This window comes from Schistocerca nitens, chromosome 4, assembly GCF_023898315.1.
Source record: "Schistocerca nitens isolate TAMUIC-IGC-003100 chromosome 4, iqSchNite1.1, whole genome shotgun sequence".
Taxonomy (NCBI): domain Eukaryota; kingdom Metazoa; phylum Arthropoda; class Insecta; order Orthoptera; family Acrididae; genus Schistocerca; species Schistocerca nitens.
The window spans coordinates 615592773-615613191 of NC_064617.1; the positions used below are offsets into that span (position 1 = coordinate 615592773).

Below are 20419 nucleotides of genomic sequence, written 5' to 3' on the forward strand. Positions count from 1 at the left end.
GGTAAATACCCATGGACATTTGAACATGAAGTTCAGCAATTCTTCTTTTGCTTTGCTACCCTCAATTTCAGTTGCAAAGGTAATGGTGAGGCTTTGAATGCAAACCCTGGTGCCACTAACAGTCTTTACATATGACCACAATTTCTTTTTGTTTTGTAGACATTCCTTCAATAATATTCTACTACGGTAGTCACTGAAGGGTTTACACATTGCCAGCTATGTGGATAGCCAGCTATGTGGATAGCAGCTTCTGATGTGTAGTATACACTTGACCGATTCAGTGGGACCCTGCAGTTCTCAGTCCTATGATAAATGTCCAAGTAGTTGCTCTCTAGCTTGTCACATAACTTTCGCTATCTCTGGTTCAATCTTTCCATTAGACTCAGAACCAGGAGCCCCATGCTTAGTTGTAGCAACAATTCTGCAACTTGTGAGTTTCACTGAATATCCATGAGCACCGCTAATGTTCTCAGCCCTTCTGTTATCTTGAAGGGAATGATCCAAGTATGATCTCTGAGACCCAGTGACAGTATGTGTCACAATCTGCAGTTGGCTGCACACTGTTCTCTCAATGGCTCCTGAAACAACCTTTTGAATATGTTGAATGAGGCCCAAAGGCACATACACTGAGTGCACATAATGTCCCTCCCCATTCCTTGCTGCAATTTCTCCAAAGCCCCCCTTTCCACCAAAGCAAACACAAGTGAACACACAACAGCAAATGAGAATTCTCACTGGTGTCAATGCTAGGCACTTCATGGTTCGTCATGCAAGGGTCACATTCTCAGGTGTTCACTTATGATCCACTGGTTGTCGGTTTTAGAGCAAACCATCGAAGGAAGTATGTGTCCTCTCCACTTTGGCACTAACTTCAGTGGGTTAAACAGAGCACACTCACTTGGCTGCAGTATGCTGCTTTTTGTGCGCAAATTATTTTTTGTTATTTAATGAAAGTGAATCTGTGGTGATGGAGTGCGTGTATGATAGCGTACTTCTGTTGATAGAAGAGTACAGATCCCACAGGTGCTTGTGGCACCCTAGGGATACACAACATGAAGTACTTAACCAAAAATAAAATGCTTGGTAATAAATTACCAAAGTGCTTAAAATGCCAACAGAAACAATGAAGAAGAAAACAGTCTCCTTGCTATTCTTAACTGGAATGATATGAGCCTTCCGGAGGTCTATAAGGTATAGCCACAGACACTGGAACTGCGTTTGAGTAACAGCACTTTCCTGAGATAAACTTACATACATTTTTGTGAATAATCTTATGCTGCTGCTTTGTGGAAATGCAAGGGTATCATCTAAACTAAAGGAGAGTAAGACAAAACCTGGCAAAATCCAAATTAGTTTCCATCCTAATGGAGGATAACTGAATATTTTAACCTTTCCCGAGACAGCCATTGTGGCAAAATATTACTATTCAGACAAATTTTAATGGACCCTTTAGCAACCAAAATATTGGAATGACACTGCCGTAGTGTCCCAGATTTCCAATTATGATTATGATAATAGACTGTGACAATTTTTGGTAATGGGATGTGCTAATTACATCTTATGTATCTTTGAGTTAAAGGGCTCTTAAGCTTTTAAATTTATTTTAAAGCTTGTTGGTTGTCATGCCCACATAGAATGCAGCACAGTGGGCATGACAACCAACAAGCTGTCTGTCTGCATAAATGGCCAACAACAAACTGTGGCCAAGAAACAAGTGGACCACCTTGTTGCTGAGTAGGCTGCCCAACATAACGTCCTTCATTTCAATGACTGCTTCACAGCCTGTGCCATGTGAATCCTTCCCAACAACACCAGATTTTCTGAACTGCACAGGTGGGAACTCTCCCTACAATATATCCTATGTCCCCATAACCCTCCTGGCCTCATCCTCCATTAATCACTGTCCTCACCCATCCAGCCTGTTCCCATTCTAGCATCCTCCATTAATCACTGTCCTCACCCATCCAGCCTGTTCCCATTCTAGCACTATACAGCTGTCATTCCAAATTGCACTCCTCTTTTTACTTCTCTCCTTTTCTGCTACCCCATCCCCCCTCTCCACCCTCCGTCTAATCTTCCAACTGCACCTAGCTGCCGACCCTCTCTCCACCTTGCTCTGTGCACTTCCCAGCAGCACTTCACTGTCCCCCACCCCTACCTACTATCCTTCCCCCTCCCTGCCCCAGCCTCCTCCTCATCCCCAACCAGTTGCCACTCGCATTGTGCACTGGTGGTGCTGCTCACAGTGTGTCTTCATCTGCCAGAAACTGCAGTCATGTGTGTGTGAGTTGGGTTTGCACGAGAGGACAGGTACACACACACACACACACACACACACACACACACACACACACACACACACAGATATATATCCATCCGCACATACACAGACACAAGCAGACAACATCTTTGCCTCTGCACTTCCGCCTCGACTGACATCTCTGCCCAAACTCTTTGCCTTTACAAATGTCTGCCTGTGTCTGTGTATGTGCGGATGTGTGTGTGTGTGTGTGTGTGTGTGTGCGCGCAAGTGTATACCTGTCCTTTTTTCCCCCTAAGGTAAGTCTTTCCGCTCCTGGGATTGGAATGACTCCTTACCCTCTCCCTTAAAACCCACATCCTTTCGTCTTTCCCTCCCTTCCCTCTTTCCTGACGAAGCAACTGTTGGTTGCGAAAGCTAGAATTTTGTGTGTATGTTTGTGTGTCTATCGACGTGCCAGTGCTTTCGTTTCAATCTCCGCTAATTTCAAGTTGCCGCCACTCATACCTCACCTGTCATTCAACAACATCTTTGCCTCTGCACTTCCGCCTCGACTGACATCTCTGCCCAAACTCTTTGTCTTTAAATATGTCTGCTTGTGTCTGTATATGTGTGGATGGATGTGTGTGTGTGTGTGTGCGCGAGTGTATACCCGTCCTTTTTCCCCCAAGGTAAGTCTTTCCGCTCCCGGGATTGGAATGACTCCTTACCCTCTCCCTTAAAACCCACATCCTTTCGTCTTTCCCTCTCCTTCCCTCTTTCCTGATGAAGCAACCGTGGGTTGCGAAAGCTTGAATTTTGTGTGTGTGTTTGTGTTTGTTTGTGTCTCTATCAACATACCAACACTTGGAACCAGTGATTAAAGTCCACAAATATTTTATTAGCTGATCTTTCTAAGACTACACTTGATCTGCTATTTGTTGCAATGTTTGTATCATCGGCAAACAAAATGAACTTGGCATCTGGTAGTGTTACTGATGAAAGGTCATTGATACACACAAGAAAAAGTAAGGGCCCCAAAATGAAACCTTGTGGGACCCCACATGTAATTAGTTCCCAGTTGGATGATGCCTGATAGCCTGATACATGTCTCTTTCCTAATAAGACCCTTTGTTTCCTGCCAGAGATATAAGATTTGAACCATTTTGCAGCACTTCCTGTTACACTATAATATTCTAATTTATTTAAAAGGATATTGTGATTTACACAGTCAAATGCCTTTGACAGATCACAAAATATACCAGTTGCCTGCAATTTTTTTGTCTAATGAATGAAGCACATTTTCACTGTAAGTGTAGATAGCCTTGTCAATATCAGAACCCTTTAAAAATCCAAACTGTGACTGATAGTATGTTATTTGAGATAAGATGGTTATAAAGCTGATTGTACATGACTTTTTCTAAAATTTTTGAGAATGCTGGCAACAGTGAAATTGGACGGAAATTTGATGCTATTTCTTTATCTCCCTTCTTAAACAGTGGCTTAACTTCAGCATATTTAAACCATTCAGGAAATATTCCACTGATAAACAACTGGTTACACAGATAGATTAATATGTTACTTAGCTCAGAATCACATTCTTTATTTAACATTGTTGATATTTCATCATACCCACTAGATGTTTTTGATTTTAAAGATTTTATGATGGACATTATTTCTGCTGGGGTAGTGAGGGTCAAATTCATATTATGGAAGTTACTTGAAATGTCTGGTCTGAGGTATTCCATAGCAGCCTCTACCAAACCTGACAACCCCATCTTTTCAGTAACAGTTATAAAATGTTTGTTAAAAAGTTCTACAACACTATACACATCTGTCACCAACGTATCATTTACTCTTAATGCTATTTGTTCCTCTTCATGTCTGGTTCTACTGGTCTCCTCTTTCACTACATCCCATATTGTCTTTATTTTGTAATCTGATATGACTATCTTTTCCTTGTAATATATTTGCTTTGATGTCCATATTACAGTCTTTAATATTTTGCAGGATTTCTTGTAATGTGCTATAGCATCAACATCAGAACTGTTTCTGATTGACAGATACAGTTTGCTTTTTGTTTTACGAGATACCCCTATTCCTGGAGTAGACTTTGCTCTAACCTTTGTAAGTTTTGGGGGAAAACAGTGTTCAAATAAGGTAAGCACTTTATTAGCAAAAGTGTTATATTTTTCATTCATACCATGAGCACTGTAAACATCAGTCCAGTGAATGTCTCTGAGGAGTGTCCTAAAATAATCAAATATGTGTCAAATACTAAAACTTCAGAAAACAATGTGGGGCAAAGAAAATCACGTCAACTACTTCTAAAAAATTTAAGTATATTAAGTGCTCCCTCACTATACATACATGAACTGATTATCTTTGTACACAGTAACCCTGATTTATTTATAGCAAATCATTTTCAATACCAGAAATGAAAATAATTTTACGTTGCCCACCCACCGTTTAAAACTTTATGCTCGAACTCCACATTATATGGTTATGAAAATTAATAGCAAAGTGAAAAGAGGAGAATTGCTCAACATAAATTTAGAAACACTGAAAAAATCCTTATATGAGTAGCTAATGCAGGAAGTTTACTATTCAATAGAAGAATTCATAAATGACAACCTGAAATTTTGAGCAGGAGAGAGCAAGTATTTAGGGCTGTTAATTTTTAGAAGTTTGTTACTTTTGAAGAAAAATTATTAATTGCTTACTTAATTAATTATTCAGTACTGTATATTACTGAAATTATAAGGAAAATTGTAAACTAGTTTCTGTGTTTTGATGAATTTCCAGTACATTAAGTCAATGGCTTGAAATTGTATATTATGAGACAATGAACTTCTGTTCTATACTACAGTGATGACTTGACCAACGTAGACTGGAGTATCTGCCCAAACAATTGCTTAATGTCAAGCATGCTTAAGTTTTAATTTAAATATAAAAGCAGAAGAGCTCTTTAACTCAAAGATAAATAAGCTATTATCAGCACACCTCAATACCAAAAATTTTTACAGTAAATTATCATAATCACCAATGAAAAGCTGGAACACTACAGCAGTGTCATTCCAATAGTTTGGTTGCTATAGAGTACACAAAAAGTTGTCTGAATGATAATATTATGCCAAAATGGCTGTCACTGGACGGATTAAAATACTCAGTTATCTTTCATTAGGATGGAACTAATTTGGATTTTGCCAGGTTTTGTCTTACTCTCCTTTAGATGATAACCTTGGGATTTCCACAAAGCAACAGCATTAAGACTACCCACTAAAATATATGCAAGGCTCATATCATTCCAATTAAAGGCAACAGTGTAAATGTCTGTATCAGCGTCGGCTTTAATCTAATTATTTTTCACAGTTCTTTGTCACATTTCTTGTTTTTCCACTGTTAATTTCATATCATGATTCACAACATGCTCTCACATGTCAACCTGCCCCCCCCCCCCCTCCCCTCCCCTAAACTTGTTGAAAGTCTTGCCATCACAGCACTTGGAATACCATGCCACTAGTAACACTTATTTCTTGGAAAATACCTATTTTATTTGACAATTTATATGTTATTTCTCAAGACATTTATCAATAAAAGTTCACTATAAACCTGACATATATCTTCATAACAATTGTTAGAAATGTGTAAATAATTATTTTCTATTTAGATTCTGACATTTTACATGAGATAATTAGCATTAAATATTTCATTACTCTATTAAGAATTTGTTTTTACCAGGGAATATGATCTTGATGCATCAGGACTGCTTGAGTAATAAACCAGAAGGTCCTCTACATTTTCTCCAATATTGTAAGTGAGAAGACCACGAATCAATTTGTACTGAGCCAAATCTACTGCAGCATGTACTGCTGATAATTTTCCATTAACACTCATGTCCGGTACTGCAATGAAAGAATAAAATGATCATAAAATTGTTCACTTAACAACTACTATTCAATCAGATGCAAGAAAATGCAATTACATACACAAAGTGCTTAATGTCAACAGGCTTACAAAGTTATACTGGGAATTTAATTTATTTCTGTACAACAACATGACGTGCATAAAACACATGCATATGGTTTGAAGAAACATATGAGACAAATTACTTTCTCTGTGAGCAGTATGTGTGTTACAACAAAAATTGGCACCCATACTATGAACATTTGGGATCCCATAATTAAGGAAACAGTGGAAATATGATTATCTGAGGACTTCAATTCGGACAGTGGTTTCCAGCTGGACACTATGAGGAATCCTATCAATGGGGAAACTTTGTACTTGACCTATCTGATGTTCTTTTGTGTTTTTATGGAATGAAATCAGAAAGTATGCCTAAAGAATTTGCATCAAAAGTCCATCCCTTCAAGTAACTTATGTGCAATGACTCATAAGCATACCACACATGTGTCAGCTGGGTCTTACACAGTTCAGTATCCCACCACCAGTATACAACCAAAGATGATCTTAAGCCTCTGCGCCAAAATATTGTTGCAGCATGTTACTGACATCTAGCAAATCTCCCAAAATTTCTTACAACAATGTATCCACAGGGAAAGGTTTCCATGTCATAAGTGTATTATTGTTTTTTTTTTTTTGTAAAATGTGAGATTACCTGGCTCAGTAAAAACTACAAGTATTTCTCTCTGACACTCTGCTGGCATACACTGACGTGACAAAAAAAATTACATATTTCCTAATAATGTGTCGCACCTCCTTTTGCCTGGCGTAGTGCAGCAACTCGATGTGTCATGTACTCAACAAGTCACTAGAGTCTAATGCAGAAACACTGAGCCATGCTGCCTCTATAGCCATCCATTATTATGAAAGTGTTGCTGGTGAATGATTTTGCGAACAAACTGATCTCTCGATTATGTCCCATGAATGTTTGATGGGATTCATGTCTGGTGATCTGGACGGCTAAAACATTTGCTTGAATTGTCCAGATTGATCTTCAAACCAATTGTGAACAATTTTGGGCCCGTAACATAGCACACTGTCACCCATAAAAATTGCATTGTTGTTGGGGAACATGAAGTTCACGAATGGCTGCATATGGTCCCCAAGTAGCAGAACACAGCCATTTCCAGTCAATTGTTCATTTGGATCAGAGGACCAGTACATAAACACAGCCCATGCCATTATGAAGCCACCATCAGATAGCACATTGCCTTGTTGACAACTGGGGTCCAGCGCTTTATGAGACCTGCATCACACTCAAATCCTACCATTAGCTCTTAACAACTGAAATTAGGACTGATCCAACCAGGTCACATTTTTCCAGTCATCTAGGGTCCAACCGATATGGTCACTAGCCCAGGAGAGGCACTGCACATGATGTGATGTCAGAAAAGGCATTTGCATCAGGTTTCTGCTGGCCCAGCGCATTAACAACAACTTTCACTGCACTGTCCTAACTGATATCTTTGCTGCACATTTCACATTGATTTCTACAGTTATTTCACACTGTATTACTTGTGTGTTTGCACTGACAACTCTATGCAAACGCCGTTGCTCTTGGTTGTTAAGCGAAGGCCGTCAACAATGCATTGTTTGTTGTGAGAGGTAATGCCTGAAATTTGGTATTAGCAGCACATTCCAGATACTGCGGATCGCAAGTGTTGAATTCCCTAACAATTTCCAAAACAGAATGTTCCATGCTTCTAGCTTTAACTACTGTTCTACATTCAAAGTCTGTTAATTCCCACCATGAGGCCATAATTACATCAGAAACCTTTTCACATGAATCACCTGAGTACAAACGACAGCTCTTCCAATGCTCTGCCCTTTTATACCTCGTTATTCAATACTACCACCTTCTGTAGATGTGCATATCACTATCCCATGACTTTTGTAACCTCTGTGTGTAATGGAATGAGTAAATACAACCACTATACTCACTGTGCAGTTAAGGAAAACAGTGGTGAAGAGACATATAAACTGGAGTTGAAATGTTGCTGAGCTTTCAGACAATGTCCTGCTTCAGAGCTAATTATTATAAAACACTCATACACAGCTACTTTGTCTTGGTCCTGCCCCCACACTGGGGTGAGAGGTTGTAAGGGGTGAAGTGGATGAGAGGAGCAGTGAGACGTGGCAGGGAATGATGGTCTGGAGGGAAAGTGTGGTGGACAGCTGGGAGAAAGTAGCAAAGAGGGAACAAGACGTACTGCAGGCAATTCAACACTGCTGATATCATCCTGGTACAGACAGGTGAAGTTTTATGCGGCACACAATAAATCAAAGGAGTGGGCTCAGAAGAGTGGAGTGGGATGCAACAATGAAAGAGGGAGATTAAGGAGAGGAAAATGTGACCGTAGATTAATGGGTTTAAGTCATAAGCAGAATTAAGACAGGGATGGAGGTGAATATGAGACAGGGGCAAGTGGAGATTGAGGCCAAGAGAATTATAAGATTGAAGGATGTGTTGTAAATATGATAGCCATCTACATAATTCAGAAAATCTGTTATTGGGAGGAATGATTCAGATGGCACAGGTTGTAATGCAACAATCATTCAGGTTGAGCATACTGTGATCAGCAGCATATTCTGCCACTAGGTGGTCAACTTTGTTCTTGGCCACAGTTTGGCAGTTAGTATTCATTCAGATGGACAGCTAATTGGTGGTCATGTCTGCACAAAAGGCTGCATGAATGTTACAGCAGAGTTGGTACTGGACATGACTGTTTCCACATATAGCCCTGGCAATGTAGGAAATACCCATGAAAGAACTGTAATGGAGTATATTGGATGGATGTGTCGCATCTTTTGGATATGATGTGCAATAAACAGGTCTAGCTGGTCTGAAACACGTGTTCATGCAATCAATGTACTTCTTGCTCTGATAATTGTCTTCAACTAACATAAAACATTTGAATGTACCTACATTCTGACACAGAGTAGGTAGAAAATGTTGCTTCAGTTACTCTGTTTCTCTGGTTCCAACGCAAACACTGTTTGCCTGTGTTCATTCATGCGAATGGACAGTTTGTTCCTGGTCATTCCCACATAGAAAGCTTCACAGTGTAGGCAGATCAGTGGGTGCTTTCACACGTGGCTCTGCCTTTGATTGTGTACACCTTCCGGGTTACAGGACTGGAGTAGATGGTGGTGGGAGGGTGCATGGGACAGGTTCTACACCGGGGGCGGTTACAAGGGTAGGAGCCAGAGGGTAGGGAAGGTGGTTTGGGAATTTCATAGGGATGAACCAAGAGGTTACGAAGGTTAGGTGGATGGCGGAAAGACACTCTTGGTGGAGTGGGGAGGATTTCATGAAGGATGGATCTCATTTCAGGGCAGGATTTGAGGAAGTCGTATCCCTGCTGGAGAGCCACATTCAGAGTCTGATCCAGTCCCGGAAAGTATCCTGTCACAAGTGGGGCACTTTTGGGGTTCTTCTGTGGGAGGTTGAACATACCTACCGAAACGGAAGGAGGAAGTGCACTCATAGGGTCACCCCAGGTGTAAGGTATAGATGCTGATCCTAGGGGAAAAGGACAGTGTCGTGACAGAAGTCACACATTTAATAGGAATTCTACATTCCACTAGCATTATTATGTTTTATGTGAGTTTAGAAGTGTCGAGAAGAACACTTTCATTTGCCCAGAGTTTCTCTGGACTACAAATAGTCCATAATTAATGAGGCTATTATGTACTAAACAAGCAGTACAAAGAATTAGAATAAAGAGTAAAATACTCAAGTGCCATGAACACCTGGAGTTTATGATTGGAAACCCAAAGGTTTAGGCGCCACAACTCCTAGACATAAAAGAATTAATTCCAACATTGAATGAAATACTCCCATTTTATAATCAAAGTAAAATGAAAAAAGAAAAGCTAAATAGTAAATAAAAGGGTTATGCACAGTTAATAAAAAAGTGTGGAATTATGAATTGTTATTCTATGTAATACTAATGTACATAATGAGTATATATTAAATATTGCATGTTTGAGCTGAGGGGAGGGATATGTAGTGCTTCAAGAATTTCCGTGTAAATTCCAGAACCACTCATCCTTCTACAGTCTCGAACAAACAATATTTTAAAAATTAAGTGTGAGAGAACGTACATACTGCACGACACATGTTTGTGTGTGCAGGCTGGTAAGGAGTCACAAGCACAAGGTAGAAGCGACGGACAAACGGCATTGACAAGTGTTTGCCACTCATGCCACGGAAGCTGTATTGGAAGAGCAAGAAGTAGTCATGTAGTATTTCTTGCTGTTTTGGTGTCTGTGATTATTGTTAAATAAAAATGAACAATTGATTATAGACATTTAATTTTACTTCATGTGTTGGACTTGCTAGAAGTAAGACATGTTCATAATTATGTAGTTGCAAAAACTATGCTAAATACATATTTAACCAAATCTAATGCTACACGAATCGGTTGAATCGCAAACATTCGAATATTTATGTGAGAAGTAGTGAATTTGTTCTTTGTGGGAGCAGAAATATATCAAGGCCAAAATAACAGTATTCTGTGAGTATCCACTTATTTCAAGAGGAGAAGAGAGGAGAGAGAGAGAGTGTCCGATAAATTCCCCTAACCAGCATTATTCTTTGGAGGAGGAGATTTTGGAGATCGATGTAGCCATCTATCCAGAGCAGACGATCAGCTGTGCACATCAAGTAAGTCAACTCATGTGAGAGAGGTGTGGATTTTGCTTGCAATCCAATCACACTGCTTCTTATCGTCGCACAGCGTTAAGAGGTTGAAACATTGTGAACAGAGCAAATTGGAGTCTACTTACAATATGGCATTGTCTGATTATTTTGCAGTGTGAAAACTACTGATGAACTACTATAAGATTTCAGTGATAAATAGTAAGTGTGTCTAATGCATAGACGATAATTCAGCTAAGTAGTTCACTTCAAAAATTTCCTGAAACATCTTAAATGTTTCAGGGAATTTTTGTACGAAAGAATTTACTAAATGACATACTTTATCTTGTCAGAGCAATATTAATTACACATATATTAAACTATGTTCACTTTTTCAAATGAGATAATAGTAATTTCTGCTAGCACCCTCATGGATTACAAAAAGACAAATTTAATCAAGTTTCACTATCCAAACTAAGTAAGCAGTTTCAGAGAAATCAGAATAATTAGAACTGCCTATTTTAAAGATTAAACTGATTGCTGCCTTCTGTAAAAGTAGTTCCAAATAAATAAATATGTCAGTAGTGTGGAAGGACTCCAATCATGCAATATTAATTGGATGCAACTTCAACAAAGATAGACTGGGATTATACAGATTCATTTAAGGTGCTGTGGACAGAATGTCTTGTCAAGAAGTTCTGAACATGTTTTCCAGAAACATGTCTGGAGTAGCTAGTTCAACAACTCACATGCAATGTAAATATTTTATAACTTGTAGTTACAAAAAAGCATGCCAGTGGTAGTGGTCATGTGTGCATGAAGTGTGCCTGTTTGTGAGAACGTATGTCGTTTTCCTTTATTGAAGAAGGCTTTGGATGAAAGCTATAATGTGTAACAGTCTTTCTGTGTGCCTGTCTTCAACTCAATGAGTCATCTCTCTCTTAATGTTGATTAGTTGGTAACTCTATTTTCCAACCAATAGTTCTATTTTACTGTGTTCCATTCCATTTTATGTGAATTTCCTGATGATGCTGCTGTTCCCAATGTTTTCCAGAAACTTAACAATCCAAATGTATGGCAATGAGTCAGAGGCTTTTCTGCAGTCAATCCAGGACATATAGAGATTTGTTTTCCAGCATTTGCAGTTTTCCAGAACCATTTTGTCAATCAGGAGTTGGTTTTTTGTACCCCTACTGAATGATAAGATGTTAGTGAAACTGTTAAGACGGGAGGGAGACTGACCTTCATAAGATATAAATCAAGTGCTACGACACGACTGGTTTGTTTAGAAAATCAAGTGCTATGACAATACTATGATTTGTATCTTCTGAGGGTTAGTCTACCTGTCATCTTTACAGTTTCACTAATATCTTATCATTTAGTGACATTTTGAATGTTGCACTGCTGGAGGTGACTGTCGCAAAAACATACAACATATCAAACCGATATCTTGGCTGAAACTAAACTGAAGGGCTAATTGACAGGTTGATGTGTTAATGCTCAAGTATGTTTCAAGCTACTTCTAAAAATTTCAACTTACCTATCAGTGTAAGTATCATCACCCCCACCCCCCCCCCACCCCCCCACCCCCCGCAAAAAAAAAAAAAAAAAAAAAAAAAACTTTCTCCTGTCTGCTTTTGATTAATAAATGTTTTGTTTCTTGTTTCATGTCAAACAGTTTAATTTATTACAGATCAACACTGGTATCGATCTAACAGAAACTACCCCTTCTCTTCTTTTTATGAAGATCAGTCTTGGAGAAATTGTTAGACACTTTTTCCTCTTTCTACTGCATGCATGCAATGGCAGTCTTCCAGTTTTTCCTTCAACATCCACATATTTGCAAGTAGCTGCAAATACAAGATACTGTAACACAAATAGTTATAAATAGAACCTACTCCACAAATGCTTCTGATAGTTGAGGTTCCGATCAACCTGCAGGTGCAGTTGACATTTCTCTTGTAAAAGTGATGGCCCTGCTCGCATGACATAAGCTGACATCCCCAACATGAGGCTGCCTGCAGGAGGAGACTGGTCATCCAAACACATCACTTTCCATTGTCCAGGATACAAGTCCATGTTCATCAGTTCAACTTCCATTACATCCAGTAAACACATTTCTGGAAACACAGATATCCAATGTTACAAAATTTTATTACATTAACAACAAAAAGGAAAAATTTACTTACAGCTGAAACAGTAAGGACTGCTGCAGGCTGACATACATACAGCACTGTCCTCTTAAACATTTACTTCTTCTTGAAAAATGGGATAATAGAAAAGAAGAAGAAAGCTGTGGGATCAGAGGATGTAGTAAGTACAGGGCACAAAATCTGAGGTAACATACTGGTAACTGTCAATACTAAAAGGCATAGCAAGCAAGAGATTAAATTAGTGTCTCTTCAAACATTAATTCAATTGCCTGTTTTTCCTCATAAGAAAACACATTTTCTCCTCCCAAATAATATTAATATTCCTTTTTTTTACTTTTATAATGAGGCTGGAAATGCATTTAGTCATCACTTTATGCCTTAAGCATTTACTCAAATATAATTTTGGAGCAATTGGAGCCTCAATTTGAATAACTAAGCATGATCTGAAATATGGTTACTCAAGGTGGGTACAACATTAACATAATAACTGAAAAAACCGGGAGGAATGCTAACCATAGAAGTAGTACTGAACAATATATGGGAATACAAATAATGATCACATATGCATGTTCAGTAATTTGGGATAAACTTAGAAAGTGAGCACATGAAAGGGGGTGACAATAGGAGAGTGACGAAAAAGATTTTTTTAAGTAAAAGATTCTGGGAAGGACCTAAGGATTTGGGTAGGCACTGGAGGTCACAATGGATTTCTGGATTTCTGAAATGGGGTCCCAGCATCAAGGCTTGTTGGTGGGGGTTTCAGACAATGGGTGGAGATCTACCACCAGGTAATGGCTGTGGTAAAACACTGGCTTTTTTTAATGTATGTATTCCAATCTCTCTTTCCCTACAGTTTTTACCCTCTACTGCTCCCTCCAGCACCATGACGTCTGAACACTTGTCCTACCATTCTGCCCCTTCTTCTGGTGAGGGTTTTCTACATATTTCTTTCTTCGCTGTTTCTATGGAGAAACTCCTTATTCCCTATACTATCAGTCCACCTAATTTTCAATGATCTTCTGCAGGAACTTTGATTCTCTTCTGTTCCAGTTTTCCTGCTGTATACAATTCTGCTATCACTAACATTCAAATCACATTGGTGTTTTTCCATGAAATACTTACAGACATGTAGTTACTGAGACCTTATACCTGCTTGTAAGCTATCATACATGTCAGAGGAGCTACACTACACCACTACAGTGGTCGAGCCCTTGTCAGGAGCAGTTTTCAGGTTGTGTATGGAGGTCCTTTCTTCTGCTGAATGGTTAATGTGTGAAGGAAGGGACCTGGGGAAGGACAGTGAGGCCAACTTGAAGGTATGGAATGTTCACTGTGAGTAGGATTGGTGCTGATGGATAGTGTTGCCGCAAGATGGAAATAGGATGTCAAAAGGGTGGATGATTTATGAAGGTGGTGCCTGTAATGCTCTTCCAGGTATTGGACTACCATGATTTCAATTTTGGAGGTGTGGTAGAGGGGGGGGGGGGGGGGGAGATTAATGTTTAACATATATTTGACAAGCACATTGTTAGAGACTGAGCAAAAGCTCAGGTTAGGGAAGGATAAGGAAGGAAATCAGGCATTCCCCTTTCAAAGGAACCACCCAGGCATTAGCCTGAAGCGATTTAGGAAAATTATAGAAAACCTAAATCAAGACGGCTGGACATGGGTTTAACCACCATCCTCTTGAATGCGAGTCCAGTGTGCTAACCACTGTGCCACCTCACTCAGTGGGAGGTGCAGTATATGTAGTAAGCATTACATAGTAACAGTATCTTGCGGAGGGAGTAGAAGCGGTTCTCGGATGCCTGAGCCATGGTGAGGTGTTTCTGCAGTCATGAAACGAGGGGTGGGGTTCAGAGAACAGGATTTGTATGGCTAGGACACTGGGAGTGGGGAGAGGATGGGAGGAATTCCATGGCTTAGACAGCATTTAGGGAACAGTTTTAAGGTTTTAGCCATGGAAAGGAATACTTTTCTAAATTGGTGCAGTTAGATGGAGTAGGAGTCCATTGCGGGAGAGATGATGTTAAAAAATGGGAAATGATATGGAAAATGGAAGAGTGAAAATATTAGGTGGTTATTAGGGGAACTGGATAATAAGAGCGTGAGTTCGAGGAGTGAAAAAGATGGAAATAATTGAGCTGGGCGCAACAGGATGGTTTTGTGAGTTGAAGATATTTGATCACATGTTAGTTATCAATATCTTGCAACACCCATCCTACTCATAATGACCCCCCCTCCCCTCCCCCTCATCAACCCCACACAGAACACCAAGACTATCTAGCTGACCTCTTCAATTAACCACATCCTCCGAAACAATCTCCCAACACCCCACCAACACCAGAACCCAAGAAATCCAAAAACAATGTTGTTAAACTTTCCAACAAAAACTTCAATCCCACAGAGGATTGTTGTATCCAAAGGCTTCAACTTCAGCCTCATACCCAAGTTTAATCACACTGGACTTGTTAAAGACCTACTTCCCCACCCCCCCCCACCCCTCCACCCCCACCAACCCCCTACAGTGAAGATACTTAGGCCTCAAATCAATGCCAACGTAATGACAATATTGAACCCTTGCTCATCCAACATTGACCCTCCTACCTAACCACCCCTGCAACACCTTCCTTTAATTCCTTACTTCCAGCTTGGCCTTCCCCAGGACAATTCCTAAGAACACCAACCGTTGAACAGGAGAAGAGAGATCCTGACCTAATCATCCTTCCTCCAGACAAAGGCTACACCACTGTTGTGATGAGTCACACCGAATACCTGACAGAAGGCATCTGTCAACTGTGACTACTCCACCTACAAGCTCTACCATAGTGATCCCATCCCAGAAGTCCATCATAGCCTCCAATCCCTACCGAAATCCACAGGCCCTTCCCAGAACCTTTCCCCTGAATCCATTTCTCTCTTCAACCTAACAACACCACGCACACGCGCACACCTTCTACATGCTCCCCAACATCCACAAATTCAACAGTCCTTGATGATCCACCGTAGCTGGCTATTGTGCTACCATTGAAATAATTTCGATCCTTGTTGACCAACACCTCCAACCAACTGGCCAAATCTAGGTGATGTGTCGCAATCATTTTGGTTTAACCACAATCCATTCCAGTGACATCGCTAGTAGGTGATTGGTGGATACATGTCACGTGGTGAAGGTTTTTTTTCCCCCCTCCCATTAAGCAGCACGCTATGGCGGGGAAGGGGGGGGGGGGGGGGGGTACTGAATGAGGTGCAACCGGAGACTGATGCTGGCAGTGGTTCTGTGGGATATGTGAACAGTTCGTGCCAGATGAAATGCTTTTTTTGGTGAGATGGAGTTTGCACACATCCTTGTGAGGTGCGGAAAATTCTGTAGCAGCTTTGGACAACAGTTAATATGGTGAGCCGGGACAATGAACTGTGGGGGACAGTGCTGGCATTGCAAATCACTATAAATGTTATACATTGCATTCAGTTGCAGCCACTGAATTTTGAATTGGTGTCCTTCTGGACATTCCAAGGTTCTAATTGACAGAGTTGTCTCACCTTATGGCTGGTTAAAATTGTCAAGGGTATATATCTTTGCTAAGTTTTGATATTCAGAAGGAAGCTCTTTTGACAGCATGGACATATTTACCCAACAAATTTCAATTTGTAAAAATAATTGTTAGACCCTTCTGGTTCCCTGTGTCAAAGTCCAATGGGCGCATTTCAGCCAATAATAATTGTATGTATGGAAATGTATGTCATTTCAGTTAACTAATTTCACTTCTCTGTTTGTCGCCAAAGCCTGATTATACTCTGTGCATTGGTTCCCATGGTAGCACAACATCGTTTGTAATTGCAAGCAGCCTGATGCGGGTTTGATCTCTCGTGTCCAGGCAATGAAATGGTTCATTTTCTGGCTGCAGTTCTGTAATGGTGGTACCTTAGTTTCCCAGGATTAAAATTTCTAAAGAGAAAGGCATGAGCCCGCTCGTAACTGCTAAAACGAATCTAATGTAAACAGTTGTGACTTGACGCTCATCGGAGGCAATTTGTTGTTATGAAGGATTTGCATAGTCCCATTTTGCTGTTGGCAGATGCTTGCATGAGCACTGTGTGTCGTTGTTGTATATGGCGCATTTCCTTTGCAATTTAAGTTATTTTCGTTTATTTCTCTTGTTTATGTTTTATTGTTGAAGTATTATTCTGCAGTAGCAGGATACAGTAATATCCTTTGTTAGAGTATCGGTTCTTTATCAGTCAAAATTACAAAAATTTAACTGAAAATTGAAACAATGATAAATTCCCGAAATTCTAAAAAATTCCCGGGTTTTTCCCAGATCTCCTGGTTGTCCCGGGTTGTATACACCCTGATAAATGGAAATCAAGCTTTACTTTAACCTCGTACAGTTTTGCGATGGCTTCACATTAGCGAAGGTGCTAAATTTCAGGCAAAATCTTCTATTAGCTGTAACTCCATAACTAAACATTTGTGGACCTATGTTTATCTGAACTTTTTTCTTTAGTTTTTCTTGTAGAATAACATATTAAAATATTTGCATGTCTTCGTGAATCACTTTGTAGAAACAGGCAGGCAAGTATTCATATTGCCGTCTCATTCTGTTCTCCCACCCCCCATTCTTGAATGGTAACATTCCCTCCCCTCCCCCCCCCCCTTTTATTCAGTCAGTATCTTATGTATTGATCCATACATAAGTCATCAACAAATTCTTTAATTGTCAATGTAAAGGACCTATGAGTACCATAAAATATGAAACTGATCTTCATGCCACAACATATATCAAACACATTGTGTACAACAGGACAGAAACATTCTTGATAAGATGATTGCAATTTAAGTCTTCACATCATCTCAAAGTTTTGCTCTACAACCGTTTTATTGTGTCACATATATTTAATTAACCCAGCAATCGGAGATTTACTTTTATGACATACCATGACAATCCAACAGAGTAAAATGTTTATTCTGCTTGCATATATAATAAACGTCTTTTTTTTTTTCTCCTCCTCTTTTCACAGTATGTTTGACTCAACTGCAAAATTTTTCAGCTCTTTTTTTTTTTTTTTGTACTAAAAAGATCAGTATGGACTAACAATTTTGTGAAAGAAAGTTAAGCATCCAAAACTGTCTTAAACACCAGTCACAACAACAAACAGACTTATTAAATAAGAAACTGACCTGGTGGTGATGCATCTGGTGATATTTCCTGTCGAGAAGGTACTCTTATAGTCCCAGGTGACCCATACATCTTAAAACTGTTGCTCACAGTAAGCCTGCCCAAATCTGCTACTAGGATGTCTGACGAGAGTGAACTGACTGGCAGCATGATAACTGGAGAGCCTGCATGCAATTCCAGAAGCATGCGTGGTGCATGTGTCAATGATTTTGGTATCTAAAAGAAATTGAAAGCCTCTCAGCAACAGCTTGGAATGAATAACACATCTAATGTTTTGTATGAAGTGTTTGAATCTATGGATAACAAAAAGTAATTAACTACAACTAAAATGTCTCAGGAATGACAGACCATTACTACTACTACTACTACTACTACTACTACTACTACATCATCATCATCTTCTTCTTCTTCTTCAGCTTATGTGTTAGGAACCTCTCCTGGTTCTTTTTTCCAATACTGTATGCTTTTGTACAGCCATTCATTTTTGTATGATAAGCCTTTTCTTGTGTTGTATTATTCATTTTTATTTATTGGTAATGAAGACTATCATTCACTTTCACATCTGGGTGTGGTGACAGCAACAGACTCATTAGGATATAATTAATGTCCTCTTGTGTTCTTTGTTTCTCAACTTTTAAAATTGCTCCACATATTAAATGTATTGTTCACTTTCTGTTCGGTGTCCTGGCTATAGCCTACATTATTTCAAATCTCAGACATCAAAGCTTTTACTTGTTCTATTATGTCATTGTTAACTATTACCTATGATCTTTTTGCCTCTTGTGTTACAATGTGCACTGACTGTTTCTTGGATGAAACTTTTATGATCTATTAGTGCAGTGCAAACGTAAATGGAGGTGGGATTCATTGCCAGCAAACGAAATTAGTGTCTGCCTGTAGAAGTGATCTGAGCATTGTATCTGTTTGGATTCCTTTATAAAATTTATTCTTCCACCTTATGAATTGGTGTTGACACGAAAGTCAAAAAGGACTCGTACTTGCAGTATCAAATTAGACTTGGAATGAAAGACTTACACACATAACTAGCAAAGTTGACAACAGAAATGCTCTAAAGAAATAGAGTGCTAACAAACTAAGTAATTCAAACACAAATATATTTTATAACAGTATTCCACAGAAAAACTTAATCATTTCTCTTATAGTGTGAACCCTCCAACATTTTTGTATTTAAATTCATGAATTTATTTACTGATAGTCATAAATTGAGCATCCATCTCTATTATACTATGTGCATCTTTCCTTCATCGGAGCAAATGGACAGTTGGTATCATATCAACCAGACATATCACATAAAAACTGCCAACAGCATATATACAGATATCAAGCACATCAAAATCACAACCAATCAATTAACTTCCTACTCTTTTCTCATTTATTATGGCAAGCTGGAAGCTTCAGAAGTGGTAAGTACATGCAATTTATCATCACTATTATAACTGAATGTTCTGTTAATTGGCTTTCCTTCTTCCAATTGCTTGTTCTCCCTTACACCACAATTTCTTGATTTTTTTTCTTCTCCTCCTCCTCTCCTCTTTACTCACTCACAAGGCTGTAATATCCTGTCACATTAGTTACTAATGCTGATTTTTCACTAAATGACCAAGTATTGTCATGTAAATCCTCAAAAGCACAGTAACATGATTATGGTTTCTATGAAAATCACCTGTCTCATTCCAAAATAACTGCTTAATAAGCTGATTCCTTCACTGCATAGATATTAGTTGGAGATCAAAGAGCTGAATATATATAACAGTCTGAAGAAATTCACTGTGATAAAGCTAAAAGTAAATGTTGTGTAAGCTGATTATTTTTTTCATATCACTCATCATCAGTGACAAACACAGAAAGACAAAGTCAAAAAGCTTTCTGATTTTGTCTTTCTATAGCTGGCAATTTTCTATTTTGTAATTCTACAGTTGCAACTGATAGGCTGAACACCCACTACTTCTTCAGCAGCATAAGGAAATATTCAACTAATGCAGTCTTTACTAATGCCATCTATATCCATATCTGCATCTATATACATACTCAGCAAGCAACCATATGGTGCGAGGCAGGGGTTACTCTGCACTGCTAAGAGTCATTTCCTTTCCTGTTCCACTTGCAAATAGAGTGAGGGAAAAATGACTATCTACATGCCTCTGCACAAGCACTAATTTCCCTTATCTTATCTTTGTGGTCCTCGTGCAAACTATATGTTGATGGCAATAGAAACGTTCTG

At 39.2% G+C, this 20419-nt stretch overlaps 1 protein-coding gene across 1 annotated transcript in view; it reads right to left on the minus strand.

Moving 5' to 3' along the window:
- LOC126251307 (intermembrane lipid transfer protein VPS13D) overlaps positions 1-20419 on the minus strand; it is a 520493-nt gene that overhangs the window by 269520 nt on the left and 230554 nt on the right. The window contains 3 exon segments of the mRNA XM_049951633.1: positions 5978-6144; positions 12743-12964; positions 18180-18393. Of these exon segments, the coding sequence (XP_049807590.1) occupies positions 5978-6144; positions 12743-12964; positions 18180-18393 (603 nt within the window).